The sequence below is a fragment of the Polyodon spathula genome, chromosome 23 (genome assembly GCF_017654505.1).
Source record: "Polyodon spathula isolate WHYD16114869_AA chromosome 23, ASM1765450v1, whole genome shotgun sequence".
NCBI lineage: Eukaryota > Metazoa > Chordata > Actinopteri > Acipenseriformes > Polyodontidae > Polyodon > Polyodon spathula.
This window is the reverse complement of record NC_054556.1, coordinates 9,029,993-9,051,345: the sequence shown is the minus strand read 5'-3', so window position 1 is coordinate 9,051,345 and position 21,353 is coordinate 9,029,993. Positions and strand designations below refer to the sequence as shown.

General features: G+C 35.6%; 1 protein-coding gene across 1 annotated transcript in view; it reads left to right on the top strand.

The window, feature by feature from the left end:
• LOC121298475 (metabotropic glutamate receptor 3-like) overlaps positions 1-21,353 on the top strand; it is a 33,132-nt gene that overhangs the window by 4,396 nt on the left and 7,383 nt on the right. The window contains exons 2-3 of the mRNA XM_041225600.1: positions 13,270-13,830; positions 16,028-16,051. Coding sequence (XP_041081534.1) covers positions 13,407-13,830; positions 16,028-16,051 — 448 coding nt within the window. The 5' untranslated portion in view covers positions 13,270-13,406. The remainder of the gene's footprint in view (positions 1-13,269; positions 13,831-16,027; positions 16,052-21,353) is intronic.

The window sequence follows — 21,353 nt, the reverse complement described above, 5'->3', positions numbered from 1 at the left end:
TATTTCACAATATTTATGTATTTTTAATGTCTACTTAAGTGATGAAAATGTCTATGTAGAATCTCCACCCAAGTGAAACAGACTTGTGACACACAATCCGCATACAAATTTGACTGGTAGAATCTTTCAAATTTAAAATGCTCGGTAAGAACAGTATGATGTGAACTATGCATGGCTTGTAATATAACATTGTTCTTAGTGGCTAATAGAACAGTCTGTGATCTGGTGCACTTTTCATGATCACAGGCCCTCTGTTTATGGAACTGGAAACAATGCTTTAGAGCAGGACTGTAAAATGTATGGCTCTAGAGTCATACAGGCCTCATTGAGCTCCACAGTATGGCTTTCGATTTAATGATTAAAGCTGGAAATTCTGTAGTTTTTTTTTTTTTTTTTTTTTTTTTTGTAGAAGCATATGTTGAAACTTGTGATGTGTTTAAAGAGGACAAAAATACCAAAGAGGTGTGTAGTCCAATTAAAATAATGGTGCTTCCTTTTTATTTTTTTGGTTGATTTTGTATGGCTTTTAAAACTATCCGGTCATAGATAGTGGCAATTTCAGTCAAAAAGCTGCACCTCAGCTTTAGAGAATGTCAAGATTCGAATGTGATTGAATACACAACAAATATTTAAACTTCACCAGCATCCAGTCACATGAGCCAATAGCAAAATTAAAATAAATATACATTTTGCATTGCTTAAATGTATGTGCATGTCACTGTTGAACTGTTGGTTTTAATTTTTTTAAGTGAATACATAGTACAGGATGACAGATTTTGCCATAACAAGTATGAATATGAAAGTCTGGAACTAATCTAGTTAACTTATTAAGATTTGAATAATTCAAGCCAGTGCTTGGAGAGAAAATGCCTAGATTATCCATTTAGAAGCTTTGAGTAAAAAGCCAAGTTCCTGCACAAAGCTTTCCAGTCCAAATGGAATCCACTTCACCTGTATCAGTACAGGCCTGCTTGTAGTGATAATGCACAGATCACTGCACACAAGCTCTGTTAACAAGAGAGAGTCAGCAGGAGAAGAGCAAAAATCAACCTTACCAGATTGGAACAGTGTGAAGCACGTCTGTACACAACACAGAACAGCCTTCTCACAATTAAACCATGTAAACACAGCCTTATCTGTGGAAAACACATCCTGGAGAAAGTGTAACGAAATAGGCTTATATTCAGGGGTGTCACTTGGGGTTACACATCTGCCTCCCAAAATAACTCTTAATTTTCTGTTTTCTATTATTTATAATTTCACTTAAAATAGTGATCACTGAGAAATTATAGCTTAGCCTTATATGAATGACATATAGACTTAAAAATATATATTTCGGATCCCTGATTGGCTCACCGGGTAAATAAATGATCACTTGCTGTGCAGATTTAGTCATGCAATCAAGCGGGAATAGGTTTGCATTCTGTCTGCACCAAGTTGCTGATTTTGGCAGGGGATCCCACAGGGAGCATCAAATTGGCAGAGACAGTATCTCCACAGCGGGATACAAAGTCCCCCTACTAAGATCATGAGGCATTTATTTTCATTTTATGTACTTGTGTTTTGGGCTTACACATTTGGTGAGAAATTATCGTGATTCAGATCTCTTAAAAAACAATGTAAATCCCAGCCAATGACAGAAGAAATAAGTTAATTGTTTTCAATTTGGGTGATTTAAGGCAAGATCGAAGTATAGACTAGGGTCTTAGCAATTGTGTCCTTTAATGGCATATTAATGTTTCATGAGTAGAAATACCAGTGAACATCAGCCTTTATTGCACAGGTTGTAGTTAAAAGAAACAATTCACAAGCAAATAATAGATCTGTAATGTAGAACAGACTTTCAGTCAAAATAAACTTATTGCTTTACATGGCTTTCAAGATGGCTTTATTGACCTGCAATTATTAATTGTGACAGCTTTACACAGCATTTTAAAGAGCACTCTATGGCATTATCTATTGGTTGTCATGTTTTATTAAAGCAGTCCCTTGGTCACATTGCATAGCTGTTGTAGAAAAAAATCATATTGAGTAATGAAACTTGACAGATGAAAACAACAAACAATAAGTCACTGCAAGCTAAGACTAAGGATCATAAAGGGGGTTGTATATTTGGGGAGCCTGGGTCCTTGAAAAATCATACTGTTAATTCATGGGAGAATGTTTATTTGCATGTAGATCATTATATCAAGTGAAGATGGTTATTTAAAACTGGAGAAGAACAATGATATTTCATCCACAAAATAGAAAAATCCAAAGATTGCATTACCCTAATACTGAGTTTGCAGATTTTATACCTTCATCATGACTTTCTACCATATATATGCATTTCAACAGTATGTGTAATTCCCACTGCTACAAAGTATTCTGTTTAAAGCTAGCTTTATTACCTTTTACTTACACGGTAAACCCTACAGTGTTTTTCAATAGTTTCAAAGTTATGCAACATAATTACCATAGTTAGATTCAACAGTCTTAATATCATTAAAAGGCTGTACATGTTCAGTTCTCTGACATCAGCTTTTCAAATCACTTTTGTTACATGCAAAAAAATAAAAGACCACGACTTGAAATTTTCTCTAAAGAAGAACAGGGAGAAACTGGTCCTGGACCAAAATCAAACAAGAGCTTGTAAAAACTTTGTCTGCTATACAAAGTTTCTACTGAAAAAACACATGGGAAAATGTGGGAAATGCTCAAAGCCTTTGTGTCATTAGCACTATTTTTCGCCTGAAAAGAGAAAGACACCCAGTGAAGCTTACAAAGAAGAAATAAATCACTTAAGAATACATAGGAGCCCTTGAATTAAATTCCTGAGTTGTCTATTTCAGGTTTTGATGCATCAATGGTTGTCTTTCTTCTTTCAGACCGATGAGCGACATAAAAAACCTTAAAAAAAAAGAGTAATAATAAAATTTTACCAACGTGGAACTAGCTACTCAGAATAATAATTTTACTTCTGCTTACAACAACGAAGTTGTCTCTTACTAGTTTTATACTGCTCCATTTGATGTTTTCCTCTGAGACAAATTGTCTTTACACTTGCTTCAGAATAGTGCAATAAGTTTATAACAGTAAACATCACTAACACTAGAAGTTCTCTCAGATAAGTTAATTAAGCAGTAAAAATTCAGAACATTTACACAGAAAATCGGACTTGACAACTTGTTTTATAACATCACAGTCTAAAGTTCAAGAAAAACAAAGGACAAAACAAGCCTGATTCTTTTTATGTCACTATTTTGTCAGTTTTCAATAAGATAAAGCTCCCGTGCTTGTAAACAAGGGGGATTATTTATATTTGCTTGCAGACTGTGCAGATATGGAGGGATTTATGTCCATCAGCCTTTTTAAAATGGGTAGATGAACTGTCCATCAATCCATTACCCTGTCATGAGCCATCAAATCAAAAATTCAAGGTTAGCTTTCAGTCAACTCTATCGCCGCAGGGGGAATAAATATTTAATGACTGGATAAAAGAATCATGGTTTTACGTAAGGGTTTCTCACAAAAGGTGTGGCGGCACAGATTTTTCTCACACACCTTAAACACTATTGACTGGTTTCACAAACCCCAATGTGCATTCATCTTTGATTACCTTTTTTGGGGTAACATTAGGCAGTCCAAGAAGGAGTATTTGTGCTTTTGTATGGGAATTCATAAGATGCTTTGTCTTTTATCCCAAGAAAACATAATTGGAATAAAATGTAAGGAAATATGCCTTAGTACAACTGTCAATATGAATGCATCCTTACTTCATGACTGATGTAACAGATTTTATGGTCTTATTAGAAAGAAGGAAGGTTTGGAACAGTGGGTGTGCTTATATTCACTGTTAACAGCTAACTGTATTTTTTCACTACTTTATGTCTGAGAGTGGATGTGCTGTTATGTAAGGTAAGATGGAAGATTTCAAGAGAATTCTTGAGAATTTTTTTTCCAAAATTTTTCAATCTTAGGTTAAGGATCAGATACAGCTGCAGACTATTGATGGAAAAGCAATTTATTACAAAATAAGTCAATTGGAGTCAAGAGATTGCCGAAGGACAAGCACAATACAGTATAGAGGCTAGTGCATAAAGCATAAGAGTGGCAGGGTTGTATAATCTAGAAAACAAAAGAAAAGCATTTGGAAGTACATCTGTACTCCAAATCTCAGCACACAGGTGGAGATGACACCCAATTTGCCGCATTTGTTACAGCAATAATTCTGCTTGGGTAGACGGAGCTCGCCTGATTGCTTCAGACCTCTGTTAAATTGGAGACTGGTCTGAAGATGCAGGCAATGTATAATTTAAAACAACACAGAACATCCTATTTAGAACAGATCTTACTCTCCCCTCCTTTCTGTTTAGCGGGGAACACCTGTGCAGTCAAGTGTAAAATACTGTGCTTGAAATTATAAGACCCCAAACAGAATACCAGTAATTGCAAAGGAGACGGAGGCAAGACATTACATTGATATTAGTTCATTCATATGGAACGTGAGCTGTTCTTGCTAGACATTTGCTGTAGATTACATTTTAATTTAATTTTTTCATCTATCCAAAGAATCATCCATGAGAGAACTTTGACTTATGAAGATCAACTAAATGCATAAGAAAACTACCAACAAGTCTTTAGGGCACAAGAGAGCTGTATAGTTTTCCCGTAATCAGTGTGAAATAGCTTGCAGGTACATTTCTTACTTTATACACATTTTTATAGAATACAAAGTAAAACCCCCTTTTATTAGTGTACCATTCATTTTAACTCAGGTGGCCTTTTGTGTATTATATAGCTTTTTTCGTTTCCCTTACTGTTTTATTAGTTTGCAATCATTCTGAATAGTTCAGGGTTCTGTTAAGTGTCTAATGAGTTATCATAATTTTTCTCTAAGTATGTCTTTGAGCTTGCTTGGAGCTGTCATATCCAATGTACCGGGACTGTACAGCTTTACTCAGTCCAAGTCTGTAATGTATATAACCATTCTAATAAACAGAAGGGATGGTTCTTTAATGGATCCATTATAACACAAATATTGATATTCTCTAGTTTTTTTACAGTTTTTTTTTTTTATTACACCGTTTCTCAATAGACCATATGAAGACATAATACTACTGTAGGTATTACTATCATATTGCAGAGGCTTAGTTTTTCATAACACAGAAGTGCGCGAATTATAGATCTTAAATAAGTTTAGAGAAATTATGCTGTATATACAAATGGGGAGTTTTACACGGGACTGTGCATTGGAATTTTTAGTCTGGGCATTTCAATGTTAATTGCACATACATTGTTCAGGAATCAATTAAGGGTGAACAAAGAAAACTTAACTGACAAGGGACGTTCTAAGGATGTCATTAACTGATACTAGTAGGTGAATATTTCCCTGCCCACACATCTCTACCCTTAATTCAGATTTGCTGATAGGATCACATGCAGATTTGACCCTAGGCCTCAACAAATTTGCCACATATGGCTTTCTGACAATGCATCTCAAATCCTACTCCCGCGTAGAAAACCTTTTTCCATTAGCGTGCTGACTCTGATTCCCTCTAGAATATTTCTTCATAGGCAGTGCAATCTTATTAAGACAGCCATGTCTGTTCATTTTTAGAAGCTTTCAGCAATTCTCACGAACCCAGCTGTTAATATGGAGCCTTTTTCCCCAGCTCAAACCCCCCTTAAAGATCAACAATTTCCCAAGGCAACGGCTCTCATATCCCTTCCATCTCCAGGTATTACCAAATATTAATACCTTTTCCACCAGATTGGCTTATTTCCTTAGAAATTTGATTGAAACCACTCAAAGAGATTAACAGTTTCACAGCCCTAGCCAAAATATAGTAAAATACCTACTGTTATTTTTTTTAATCATATCTTTTTATTTTATAACTATGCCTATGTGCATTGTGCAGTCCGATTGCTACTGATTTAGTCCTTATGAAATACAATTATTTATAGATCTAAACCTCATTCCATAGCGTTACATAGTCAAACAGTAATTTATACCAATTAAAATAGAAGTGGAACTCATTCATTCAAAGTAATATGCTTTTTGTATAATGAATGTCTGCTTTCAGTTGTCAACGGCCCAGGTTTTAAAATATGACCAGCTTTACAAGGTTGGCTTTTCTTTGTCTTAATGAGATTCTAATTTAATTTGGTGAATTATTCTTGAAGAGAGAGAGAGCAGCAAGTGATTGTCATATTGTGTCTCAACCCTGTCTAGTGGAACAAATGCATTGGATAACATCAGAACCTCATCAAGTTAGGCTTCAAAGTGTGTGAAGGTAGCTTCTGTGCTTGAACCTTCTTTCTGAGAGAGTAATACTAATTAGACTGCTAGTGCGGATTTTGCAGATTGCAGAACACAGTATGTTGCCAGATACGGCACAGAGCTAAAATATTTTTCAAACCGGAATCCTGTGGTGCAAGGTATTTTAATAGACAGGGTCAATTCACTAAAAGGGCTACATTTCTACAGCACAATCCCAGTGAAAAACCATAACCTTTTAAGTCAAGCTTTGTACAATTAGAATAAAAATGAATAAATAAAACACAACTCAGACACCCGGTCGTCATGCGAAATCTCAATCACATGCAAAACAGAAGCAAGGTTCATATTTATCTAATCTAAGGATATGAATAATTTATTGACCTCTGTTGGCTGATATGATTGTCTGCGAGATGAGTGGCAGGGTGGTGGGTTGGTGAATATCTGAATCTGGGTTCTGCCAAACATCTCATCAAGTGTATGATATTGACACGGCCAAGTGCTCTGTTCAGAACCCTTGATGCTCCCTTGATACATTTAATCTTCCACAATGGATTGGTGCTATTGTTATATGGAGGACTGGGATTCTGTTAGGGTACAGTGAAGAAACCCTACTACACCATTAGAGGAACACAGCTTTGCAAGCTGTAGCCACATAATGGATTTGGAACAAACATTTGTACTGATGACATACTATGGTACTGCAATGGATTACCTGTGCACATGATTCATACAGTTGTGATATCACTGGTATACTGGTATATGTTACCATTGTGGTACTGTTCAATAAGCCATAATATTTGTTATGGCCCATTATTGTGAAATAACTCTTATTTTTTGCTACACTTGTGAAGTGCTGAAAAGCATCGTCCTTGTAACTTTAAATATGATTTAGTAACAACTATATGCCTTCTGACTGTTCTTATACTGCAGTATGTCCAACAATTGATGGGAACTTAGATGTATTTTTTGACATCTTATTTAGTCTGGTCTCAAAACACACTCAGCATACGTTCACATAACTAAATGGACTATGTACAGTCTAAAAACTTTAATTCAACTTTAATGGCCAGTAAAATATTTATTCCCAAACCTTCCCTTGCAGTTCACGAGAGAGCTGCAAAGTTGGTTCCATCCCCTCACATTGTGTCTGTTTACTCCCCCTCTATTCTCTCCTACATCCTGACACCCCCATCCCTCTCCTCTCCCATGGTGTGTAGGGCTGGAAGTACTGTAATTAGGCTTGGATTTCTTTACACACTGTTTGGCTGGTGCCCAATCTGAATTTAACACCAGAAATTACCGCAGAAAGCCTTGCTAACAGCCCCCTGGGGGGAAATAATTCAGAATTCAACTGGTGCAAGAGCTGGACAATTCTCTTTTGTTATGTATATTATGTAAATATGGATGTCTGTATGATATAATGAGAGTCATGTTTCAGCCTAGTAATGACAGTATCAGCCATACCCTTTCAATTGGCTTTGTACCCATCTTTTGAAATTGGATTTCCAGAATCTCTGTGGTAATCCTCTATTGGTGGGATGTTCCAGATTATGTATTAAATACCTATGGGAGGGTAACTATAAGTGATATATAAAACATAACTTAGAAGTGTCCAGCAACTACATGATGTAGATTTTATTAGTCATGCCTGATCCGATTATTTGTATGTAGACTGTAGAATATAATGTCTGAACTAATGGCTGAAAAATCAATTCCCCACAATCCTCTGATCCTCCGAGCAAGTCAATGGTCTGTTTATACCCAGGAGCTCAAGGGCGGTTGTCGTTAGAATCCTGGCCAGTAGGGACTGTTTTAGATCTGCAGATTTTGTTTCAGTAACCCTCTGGAAAGCCAAAGCCAGTGCAATGCTCCCTGTAGAATCCTCACAGAAAACTGGCAACATTGAGCAGCCAGGAAGCGAACCTACACTCCACTGACTGTATGGCTCATCCTGCACACCATTGGACCATAGTTTTACCATGTGGGGTTTTTTTTTTTTTTTTTTGGACAGAATAATTTATTATGGCTGTTGCTATGCATACATGTATAATATAATTGTAATAAATGAAATGCAGAACATTCAGTCAGAAGTGACATAATGGAAATTTGGTTGAACAATCCAGTTTTAAAATATCCTGGGTGAATTTACAGTTTCAAGGCTTTTTAGATTTGTGCAGACACAAATACTCCTAAAGGGAACACACGATAGTTACAAAGTATACATTATTAAAAATGAACAGTGGAGCAAAGTAACTCTCTCACGTCGAACATCAAAAAGGGATTTTAAGCTATTTACTCTTTAAAGTTTAACATCAGTAAATTTAAGCAAGAATCAATTTCATTACGACTCACCAAATTAAAAAAAAAAAAAAAAAAAAAAGTAATTTATAATTACCTAAAGGCATAGTGGCCCAAAATATTGACAAGGTAACAACAAGATGGTGCATTGTGGGTAAATACAGTACTGCTAGTTGTTGTTTGTTTCTTAATTATGCTGAATAACATATAAAAAGCAATCAAGACCATGAACTTAGGTAGAATTTAAGGAGGCATTTCTAATTTCAACATCAATAGACCTTTAAAGCCATCATTACTTACACCATTATGAGCAAAACTACCTTAAAACAAATGTGTGTTGATATTTTGTTCTGTGAATGCAAAGTAATTAATCACTAAAGGTTAGGAAACTCATAATTAAATTATTTAATCTTCCAGGATGTAATGTAAATGCTGCTACCGGTATTCAGGTCAGTCACCAAAATATAAAAGCAAAAGAAAAATACCTTTTGTCAACAAAAATAATGAAAATTTTGCAAGACCAACAGGTATTTAAGTGCTATGAATGTAAGAGGGCTGTCATGATAAGATCGGAATGCTCTTGAAAAAGGTGCTCAATCAAATCTGAGATGACCATGCAATGGAATCAGCAGACTGGATATTATAATCAGCCTCATTCTGCAAGAAAAGTATCGCCTCTGGTGGGGGCTTGCATGTAGTGCAAGCGTGGATACTGAGGGCACCCTGGAGGTTACTGGAATATTCCGCAAGGATTTAATCAAGTGGACTCAAATGCTCTGAGCAATTCAGCTATGACATTACACAATGCTTCTACCACCAGTGGCAAGATTCAGCAGAAGACTTTAGTCCTATTGGGAAACAGACTGTTCTTAGAACAGAGAATGCAGAACATGCAACAAGTGATATTAGTGTGAATGCAACGCATTGACTCCTGCAGGCAAGCACAGTCGTCTGTCGAGCCACAGGGTAGAACTCTAGATTAGTACACTTGTTTTTACACGTCTCCCCCTATCTTATCAGGTTTCCATGGAAACAAGGTTAGACATGCGCAAACTAATCAGTAATGTGTTCTTGTTTTGTTGTAAACAGCTTCAGATTTCACTAAACACTGTAGGAATCGACCACGCTCTGTATTGAAAATGAATAAAAAGTATAACCTAACCCCCAAAATGATATCTGGAGCACAAAACACAGCTGTGTTTTGCAACCAAAAAAGCACTGTATGACTAAGAGTAATGTAGCAAACCTCAATGATAAATAACTGACACCAGACCACATTTAACAAGCTGTATCCACACACACACACAATGATCCATAACTGAAGCACTGTCCATATCCCTGGTTTACATGCTACAGGAGTACACTGCCAGCAAAGCAACTGGATTTTTTTTATATATTATTATTAATTTTGTAGCTCTTGGTGATGCAATTTGAAACAATTCATGCTGTGTTAGTGAGCCTACCTCACACCTTACTGAGATATAACCATAACCTCCAGTGTTATTTACCCAATAAAAATGCCAGTACGTTATTATCAGTGTGCAGTTAAGCTAGTACTTAATTACAAAGTAGGTGATTTTTGCTAGGCAGCAAACTGGAATATGGAGCACCTTTTCAAGAACTCAATGCCACTAATGCTGTACACTATCAGGTGGCATGATGGATGGGAATTTATTAATAAAGTGATATGATTTTTCTAAAGCTGCCAGTGTGTGTGTGAGAGAGAGCGAGTTTGTAACTGTTTAAATAAATGCAACAGAAGTACATAAATATTTATATTCTAAAATATTAAATCTACAAAATGTAAAAATCTGTCATTTGTATTGTCCCTTGGATCTGTAAGCCACAACACACAAGAGACCCAGAGACAGAAAACTGCAGCTTAAGCATTAGCCTTCACTACAGATACAATACAATACAATACAATACAGTCATCACAGCATAAACTCCTCCTTCAAACAAAGAGGGTCTCCTACCTTATAGCATCAATTACCTAATTGGGGAAGGGCCACATCTGTGATTGCTAGCAGGGATAGATTTAACCCCTTCCCTGCAAATGTTACATTCCCCCACACACACTGTTCACAGCCACACTGCCCTATAACCCTACAATATATAAAACCTGAATCTACTTTTTACAAGTCTGCTTCAGTAATTTTGAGCAAGACAGATTAGACAAATTACCCCTATTTAGTATGGTTATGTCACATGTGATTTATCATCATTTCCCAATTTTTTTTACCGTGCTTTACCATAAATGTGTTTGAATTACCTTGCTGTTTTGTCCCTTATGATGTTTCCATCACGTGTTTATCATTTTGTGGACTACATTTTCTATACTTGGATTAAAGGACAGTAAATCATTGAGGTCGTACGGACCAGTCGCTTTTACTTCCCAGACAATTTTTAACACCTTTTCAAACCAGTGCCTTCTAGGCTGCCTGCAATGGTTTTATATCCTAGTTCTATTACAGGTGTTTCAATCTATTCACCCAGTTGCATTGCAGAAGAATACACAACACTCAATTGCACCATGCTGGGCTTCTCATAGATAAAGCTCATCCAGGCAAGACCTGTTACAAGACTTGTACAACCGAATCTCTTTTAATGTATGATTAACAAGGAAGCAAATTCCTTTGACAAACAAATGACAGCACAGTAGTACAACACATTCATTACAATGTAATCACTCAGCACTGTACAGTAAACCATTACATAATATATAACAAAATACATCCTATACACTAGTAATATTGTAATATAAATCACAGAAACAAGGCTCTTGCTCAGGAACTGCTATTAAACATAGAATTGTGCCATATGTTCTATGCATGGAATGTCATCTGTACCCAGAATGATGTCATTTTGAGAAATCCTTACATTTTATTAGGGGATTTACTTATGGTGATTTCTAATTCTGAAAAGAAAAAAATAACCTAATAATAATCCTACCTGTGCCTAAATTGGTTTTCTAAAAGATTTAAAACCATAGCATAGAAAATACGACACATTTCCTCTTAAGCTTTTTACAGTTTCATCTGCCTTATTTCCTCTGATATTACTTTCCAGCAGACTCTGTTATTCTTCTACATAGTTTAATAAGTTGAACATGAAATCCATAAAATGCGCCATATAACATCTTAAGAGCTGCATTGCTCAACAGGGGTTTACAGAGATTATGACATTAACACTTATACCGTTATACCCACGTAATCTAAAACATTATTCTAAATCATCAAGCCAACAAAGCATATTGAGGACATGAGGCAAGGAATTCAACAGTAACAAGAGCTATACATCAATCTGCAGAGCATTCTCACTGCCCTCCAGAGATTACATATTTATGTTCCCTCTTCCCTGCTCTGCCATCTCAGTTCATGCTTGGAAGTCCTGGAATTCACCGTTTTCCTGTAAATGCTGGACAGCTAGATGTCCTGGTTTTCAGTGGCTGGTGTTGTGTGCCATATCCTAGTCAGACTGCTGGTCACTGATTATATACATATACAGGTTTATTAAAAATCACAATAATAGGGTTTATTAAAAAATGAACATGTTGGTGAAAGATGTATAGAATGATTTGACATTTTGCTATGCTGTTGACATTTCGGTCCTTCTTGATGGGCTTCTGGTAAATTACTGACTAGAGAGATCATGTTCTGGCTTTCGTCTTTCCTTCAAAGTGAGGGGATAGTACTATTTCACCTGAAAAATCTTGTGTTGTGTGGTGCATTGTAAGCTACTTTTAAACATTATTTTAATAGAGAATTCATCAGATGAACCCTGGAAGCTTATATGGTGGCCTTGGGAAGGCACTGGACTTTATCATACCTTACCGCATTAAATATTTGCCCTTATTGGTTCAAGAACTGCTATTAGAACTTGAATGCTCACATTGTAGAATGTCAGTTATTTTTTTCTGAAAAAAAAGAGGAAAAAGCAATAAAACCAGAAATAACTTGTCTGAAAAAAAAAAAAAACTTGTAACTTAATAAGAGTTATGGGGGAAAAAAATGAATAAAATGATTAGGATATGAGATCAGACAGCTGCTGACCTGCCGACAAGCTCAATCTCAAAGGTTGAAGGCAGCATTCAGCCTGCCATCTGCGTTCCTTTATTAGAAAAAGTATTTTAACTCAGCTCCAGTGAGCAGCGACAGCCAGTTTATTGATGTTATTTGACTTGATTTGGGGAATGGCAGGGTAAAGCATGTTTGGAGGAGCTGTGATATTGAAAATATAATCATAAGACATGTGGCAGAGCATCGTGAGTTCACAATAATACAGCAGTATACTCCTAATGTGACCGACACATGCAGTAATTGGCAGGTGTGCTAGACTTTCAGAGGCACAGTTGTTTTTAAATTGAGGCAATTCTAGAATGATAGTATTTGACAGGCTAGAAATCAGTCCACAGTCATGTAATAGCCCTGCATAAAATCTAAGATAGCCAGATACTGTGGCTGTTATTATGATGCTCCTGTTTCTAAATCCTTTGCAAACGTGTCAACCATACCATCACCTCGACCATGGACCACTGTCTCTATGAGGCATACTTATTCCAAAAGCATACAGTATTTGTGAATTAACCTTTTATCTAATTTGAATACATTTTTTGTTGTGGAGAGATATTTTGCTCTTGAGTATGTCCAACACAGCATAAAAGGCATTTTTTTAATATTATAACTTTCTAATTTTCTCCCATTTCCAAGGTAACATGATCTAAAGATGTCCCGACCGATGCTGGCAGAGTCTTCCCTGTTGTTAAAAAACTTCCTTTAAACCCCAACAGCACTGAAACTCTTGAGACAAACAAACAAAAAAACAAAGCTCTTACCTTGTGATCAACATGAAGAACACCAGGTGCAGCACAAATGTGTCCAGCATTCTCCAAATGCTGGTATTCCACATCCTTGTGCAAATTGCACTGCCGACATCCAGCTACAACACAGGCAGCAAGCGGGAGATCACTGTGGAAGGGGACTTGATGATCGGAGGACTGTTCCCCGTTCACGAGAAAGGTGAGGGGACGGAGGACTGCGGAAAGATTAACGAGCAACGAGGGATTCAGAGATTAGAGGCCATGCTCCTAGCTTTGGATGAGATCAACAAAGATGAGAAACTTCTGCCAGACCTCAAGCTTGGAGCTCACATCCTTGACACCTGCTCCAAGGACACATATGCCCTGGAACAGTCCCTGGAGTTTGTACGGGCCTCCATGACCAAAGTGGATGAGACAGAGTATATCTGTCCTGACGGATCCTATGCTATCCATTGCCATATGGAACGTTTTGAGAGCAGGTTGTAATCCTTTAAGGTAAGCAGCATGATCTGTGTTACAAAGTGACAGCTTTGAAGCTCATGATGATTGTAATGTGCCAGATAATATGAAAGAATATCAAGTGACAGCAGAACCTGATGAAACTAGAAAGCATTAAAAAAAAGCTTGCTTATAATTAAAAATACAGTTTTCTAATCTGTCCCATATGGCTCGTTATGTGGTTGTCTCCACATCAATTTGCAGCTAATCAAACACTCGAAATCCAGCTACTGTATCTAGCCTGTAAACACCAGAACTTACTGACACTCACTATAAAACATATAGGCCATGGGCAGGATCATTATGCACTAATCTAAAATGTTTTTTTTTTTTTCAAGCATGAAATAACATGTTTGATTTAAGCTACACACAAGAAAACATACTGCTACAGCACTTTTCTTGACTATTTTGAGACTGAATTGCCTATATGTAGACTTGAGTTTAAATAAGAGAGAATCAAGAGTCATGCAAGCCTAATTTTGAATAACAGTTGTCACTGAAGCAAGTCTCCTTAGTTTCTGGTGCTAATGTGCCCCCAACTAAAGAACTGGAAACAACAATATCAAATAACTACAGTTAAAATCAATCCTATTTGTATCAGTAGGGAAGACATGAAGGCTCGCGGCTAAAAGCACTTTCCCAGTAAGGTAATGTTACTTACCTTTTGTGTTCAGATGGTGTAACTGCACTATTTTTTAATGTTCAATGTTTAGCTCAAAGGACAAGTCAGAATTTGAACATAAGAACATAAGAAAGTTTACAAACGAGAGGAGGCCATTCGGCCCATCTTGCTCGTTTGGTTGTTAGTAGCTTATTGATCCCAAAATCTCATCAAGCAGCTTCTTGAAGGATACCAGTATGAACTGGTTTAAGAGTGTTTAATCTTCTTTGGAGCATAATTTTTTTCTTGTTTCAGTTTGATGTATGGTTTTCTTATCTTGCACCCAACGAGTGGCTTTGGGAGGTCATATCTTCGATCTCAGGTGTACTCATCCAAGAATTTCATCTTATGAGAGTACCTTTAAGGCCAAGGTGTCTAACTGTCCAAAAGCATGTCACCCAGGAATGCCTAAGCTTTTAAAATGTACTTAAGCAGGATATAGGCCTTGTCCTCTAATACTAGCACTGGGTACTGCTATTAACATCTTAATATTATTATGCATTGACTATTGAACTTGGCTACACTAAAGTACAGGTCAGAAATATCAATAATGCTTTATATTGCATGGCATAAATTAATATAAAATAGATAGGACATTACAAATTAAATTAATGTTAAATTAATATTTAATAGATATGCAATTGATATAAAGTTTACATTGAATTATTCCTTGTTACTTTCCATTAACATTTAAGTCAGACAATTAAAAACATGTTAACAACCGGAAACTATTACATATTTTCAAGGATAACAAAATGTAATATAAATGGGACGTGATATCCAATTACATATTCAATCAACATTTGGTTAACATTTAACAAGAAACCAACTATTTCATATTTATTAAATATTGATTTAACATTAATTTAATATGCAATTGCATATCTATTTAATATTAATTTATGCCGCGCAATATAAAGCGTTACCACAATATTTTAACTGTGTTTTGTCCCTTGCTAATTCCACAAAAAAGCAATATTTTTTAACTAGAAAGAAATAATATAAATCATTATTAACTTTTGTCTGGATATTTAGTTGTAGCTAATTTATCCTGCTACCACACTACACATTCACTTCATGCACAACAGATATTAGACGCCCGATTCAATTAGGAGAAGAAGGGGGTATAATTCCTTCTGTACAAAATAATAGCTTTATCAGCATTAGTCAAAATAATAGCCAGAGGAGAACATCAGTGAGGATAGATACATCTACTAGTGTTTTGAAAGTAATTTTTCACATCATTCATGTGAAAAAAGTGTCTTTTTTAACTGTTCCCCCATTTCCTCCAGTCTTTTTGGTTTGAAATGTTTTGGCGATTTCATCATAAGATCCTTTTTTTGTAATAAGGTGGATGCTGGCACCTTCATACTCTGAGATGGGGATGAATTATGATAAAGCTTACTGTAAGTGAATGTGGGCTGGGATTGCATTTCTCTATAACAAAGATAACTAACTTCAATGCACTTAGTCACACTGGCATGCATACAGGATTTCTCGCCTTGCTATGTTAGTTACATGGTTCTTCGATAAAGTAAAGAGTTGACGTAATAGACCGACGTAAATAATGCACTCAGCTTACATATTTTGCAATCACGGTTTGGGGAAGACTTTCCCTTTAACATTCTTTTGGCCACATGGTGGTATTGTTTTTATTAGAAAATGTAAATTTAAACAGTACGCATTAGCTGTAATTGTATTTTTGTTATACAGTGACCCATACTATAGCTATTTAAAAATCATACTGAAAAACATTTCAAAGGACAAGGATTTCCTTTAGACGGATGCCAGGGGATGTGTCCTGCTTTAATCTTTGCACATCATTTCAACATTTAAATGATTCAAAAACACAGCTGGAGTTACCTGAACCATGACATTCAGTCTCTGCTCTATCTTTAAAAAATGTAAGTTTTGGAATCCCAAGTGTAATACGTATTTTATACACAAAAAATGTTTGATATAAACTGCAAAGCATTTCAAATCCAGAAAATCACGCTTATGTATTCATAAAAAAAGAATGATTACATACTTTCTTGATTTATCAATATTATGAACATTAACATTTTATACGTTTATGGTCTACCCCTATGAATTGTATATCAGCAATTCAATAATTAATGAGTCACTGAAAACAAAAACATTTATTATGTTTTAAATAATTGAACTAATACTAATAAAGAAAGGATTGGTCATAACCCCATCTCTGTTTTATATAATTGGTATGAAATGGTAAATTGACACAGTCTAAAAACCAAGCACCAGGTATTTCATTAACAATATTGAGCTTTAATTATAATGTTAAACTACATTTTAATTAAAACCTGACACCCAATTCAGCACTCTTCTACGCTCACAGTTTATGAATATGGCTTCATAAAGCTTGGCGACACATTCTATTAATACACCAGACTTTAATTTCTGGAAGCTGGGTTTGAATGAGTTTAAAATCAATATTAAGAGTACAACCCTCTCTGGTCATTATTAGAACTCTGGTGCCACCTGTACAGAAAAGAGATTTAAATGTTTTTGGCAGTAGTTGATGTCTTGGCATGCGGAGTTCTACTACGTCTACCAGCACATCTATTACAAAAGTTATGAATAGAGGCACAGAAATGATTTTTAAGACTTACACAAAGTGTGCTCTTGGTCCGCAGGAAACTTAACCCTTAACATTGAGGTAAAGACCCAGCTGCTGTTGTCTTGGGGTGCTCTAGTTTGCAATGAATAATCTTTTTTTGGGGTAGAGGGCTTTAAAAAAAAAAACAAAAAAAAAAACTCTATAATGATCTATTAATGGTTTTTATTAATAAATAATACCTCTGAGTTGGGAAGGCGCTTATCATTGTAATAATGTTGAACACAGACCCAAACAACTAGGTCTAAAGTGTTTATAATTTTTTCTTTTTGTATATGATCTTTTACATCTTCTTTGGTTGCACAGTGCAGACACCATATGCAAATGCAGGGTTGGGCCTGTCGCTCAAAACAGTAAGAGGTGTGGGAAAGACAGTTGTGTGTCATAGAGGTTCAGAGTCCCTTGACTGAAAAAGTCCACAGCAGTTTAGAAAAAAAAGAACGGAATGAAATGAAGCTTTGTGGGGTTTGAACACACTTCACAGGAACTCCTTCTGAACTTGTTATTATAAGCTGAAAGTTCTAGCACATTACCAGCAACATAGTGATGTTACTAATTAATGAAGCAAAATGTCACTAAGGTGAACCAAACTCATTAAAAAATTAATTATGCATTTAAATGCAATTACAACATATGTGTAAGTACTGCCTGTCTGTCAATAAGACGGTCCACTTTCTTACAATTAGATTGACTTACACTGGTCTTTCATTGTCTCTATACTGTATATATTTCCAATGTATGTTACAATACATTGCCCTCAAGACATTCTAAGGAATAAACAATAGACTGATGCATATACTTAACCCACTGGGACCTACAGAAGGACTTTTCAGGTTAAAAGAGCTCTGTCCTTATAGAGTTGACGTTGTACTGACGATGTTCAAGTTTCTATTTTTTAAATCACATAGCCTCTTGTTTGCATTTGTTTCCTGCATAGAGTAGTGAGCATATTTTCACATTTGAATTCAGCACTCAGTTAAGTGCACATTAGCTAAACTCAATGTTTTTTTCAATACCAAATAATGTTTCCCTGTGAACTCATTGAAATATATATATATATATATATATATATATATATATATATATATATATATATATATATATATATATATATATATATATATATATATATATATATAAAAAACATTTATTTCTGGAAATTATTACAATTGCTAATATCTGGCAGCTTTTTAGTTCCCACTTATAATGCCTTTAAACTTCATTGAGCAATTTGACTGAAGGTTGTCTTAGTCGATAATAAAAGTAGTTCATCCATAACTATAAGAAATGTGTTGCCTAGAAGTCTATAGCACCATTTTAAACAATGAGACCTATGCTAGATGACGTTTATAAAAATAGGGAAACGTGATGTAAATATAATATATAGTCTATTATGGTTTCTGGTGAAACAGGCTGTCATTGTTTGAGATGTCTAATTTCCTTAGGGTGTAAAGTAAAGTAAGCCATTATGAAACAAACCCACTTGATATTGAGACTTTACATTCCCAAATCCCTTTTCATCTGCACTCTGATTTTTTAATTAAAAACCCAATTCGTGCATTGTGTAGGGATTCCATTGTACATCTCAGGGAATGAGTGGGCAACCACTACAGAAGGTGTATTTAAACATATCATTTAATCAGCCATACTCTATCCTGCTTTTATTTGATTTCCATGCATAAATTAATAAACATAAATTAAACAACGTCATCTACCATTGTACCCCAAGACACATAAGAATGATAAGGAATGATGTACACTCAACTATGCATAACCATCTGTTGTATTGAATAGAACAGGTCATCATTATGCAGTTAAAGGCACGGAAGAAAACAATGACAGTGCTCAAATAATTACAATTAAGGGTGTGCAAGATCCTGAGTCTAACCATACCGAAGATTTGCAAAGTATTTGAACTTAAATAAATGTTAAAGTCAGAGTGAGGAATTTAATATGGAAAGTGGACCTTAAAAAAAGCTTCTTATCGGCATAATAAGTCAACATAACCATACAATTTTACAGCAGTATCTTAAAACAAGTAGGGAAAGCTCCCTTTTGATATATGTTTATCTCCTAAAGCACTGTTTCACAGACAGCTTTTAGATGCTAACTTTGGAGTGAAAGTATCCCTTAAAGATTAGAACTGAAATATTGATTAAAAAAAGAACTGGGGAAACATACATTGCTGCTGTGATGTATGTAGAAAACAGAAACCTTGTAGAGATACTGGCTTATAAAAGGGCTTTCCCTTGCCTCATATTTATTTTCCATTTACAGCCACCAATCCAAGGTTTTATGATCTGTAATTTTACCGACCTGTACTGTAAATATATACTGTAAAACTGGGGGAAATACCCTCCCCCCCCCGCCCTACTCGTAACTGGTGCACAAATAACATCAATAATGTAAACATTTCTCTTCTTTATTGTAATAAAATAAAATTTTAAAAAAATAGAAGAAATATTAAACTGTACTAGGTTGTACAGTATTGAAGCAGTTTAGTATGAGATGGACTTTAGTATCGTGGGCTTCATATGTTTTCACATCCCATCGTATTACAAATTCAATGCGAATTGTAATTTATTTCTGGTAAAACATACATTTTCTTCCCTTTCAAAATGCCTTCATTTGCTAAATTAGATATGGCATGTCACCATGAATGGTGTCGCATGACTGCAGCGTTCGTCATGTAGAATTTCAATATCTCACTGGCCAGTTGGTTTCCTATCTGATTCATTATTACTCTTTTTTTTTTTTCTAACAGGTCACACTGCTGACATCCAAAGACAGTGTCATCCTGAAATCTAAATGTGTAGATCTGTTAATTGGAAGATAACACATTCTGCTTCAGGTCAAACAATATGAAACTAAATTAAAATATCACTTGTCTTTAAAATATGCTGTTTGAGGTCAAATATTGTCTCTTGGTGTGAAATGAAAAGGAGAGGAAACATTGAAACAAATGGAGATACATGGATGAAAATCCATGAGATCTGTTTCGTCATGGATGTCGGAGATAGTGTGGAGAAGTACAAATTCAAATAGATTGAATAATAATAATAATCATCTCAACAACACAATGTAATGCTTTACAGTAATGGTCTTGAGAATGCAACCAAATGTCGACACCGTTCTACTCAGGTGAACTGTGGTTGACTAGCCCTTGTACTGTTGCCCTGTGGAGCTATGAATACTCTGGGACAGCCACAGGTACCAACCTCTGTAGGGTGTTTATAGCCTTACTGCCAATTTCCATTAGTGACTCTCTTATTTCTTCAAAGTGAAGATTATTTTACCCTTATTTCGTTTTTTTTACCCAATTTAGAATAGCTGATTACTATGTTATCAGGAAAATTAAAGGTCACTGGGCATCCTCCAATGCCACTACCAAGCAAATTGCCTTTTTAGCCCCAGGAGTTCAAGAGCGGATGCAGGCTGGATGACAAAGACCATCCCTGCAGGGGTTTACTTGAGCTCACTAGGCGTCTGTGGAGGTTGTGATTTAGCATTGATTTCATAAATGTTTTATTAATCAATAATTTTTAATTTCTTATGGCATCTTTTTGATGTAGATTGACAAAGGATCAGGTTGTAAATCTGTAGCTCAATATCATATTTAGCCTGGAGGAGGGTCAACACGGCAATCATAAACATGAACTGTTGTGAAAATTGTTACTAAAAGGAATGTGACAGCATGCTGGAGTTCTGTGATTGCTGCTTTTGGCACCGTGGCTAATTACACAAAGGTAGCTGCTTGTAAAACAAGGAACGAAATCAATAGATTTTGTTGTGCTCAAAGCTGATTGTACTGACAGACGTTAATGATTTTATGGAGATTACTCTGTACGTACAACACAGGGCAGGCAGTCACTGTAATCTACTTTTTCCATCTGAGTCGTGCTTAATTGACTTTCTATGTCCAGAGAAAAGATTGTTTTAAGAGCTACCAAGTTACACTGTCAACATAACAGATCTATCAAAACCTGTTTATAGTGCCCTCTAGTAACCCTGTGCTGAATTCTGTTCTCCACACATTTCTTATATACTGTACAAGGATTTTTAGCTATTTTTTCATAATGCTTTTTGTCAGTTTATAATGCTATAGTACTGATAGCTGTCAACTTCACACGATCTTTCACACAACAAATAAAAGTAGGTACTGTAAGCTGCTTTGTGTCCA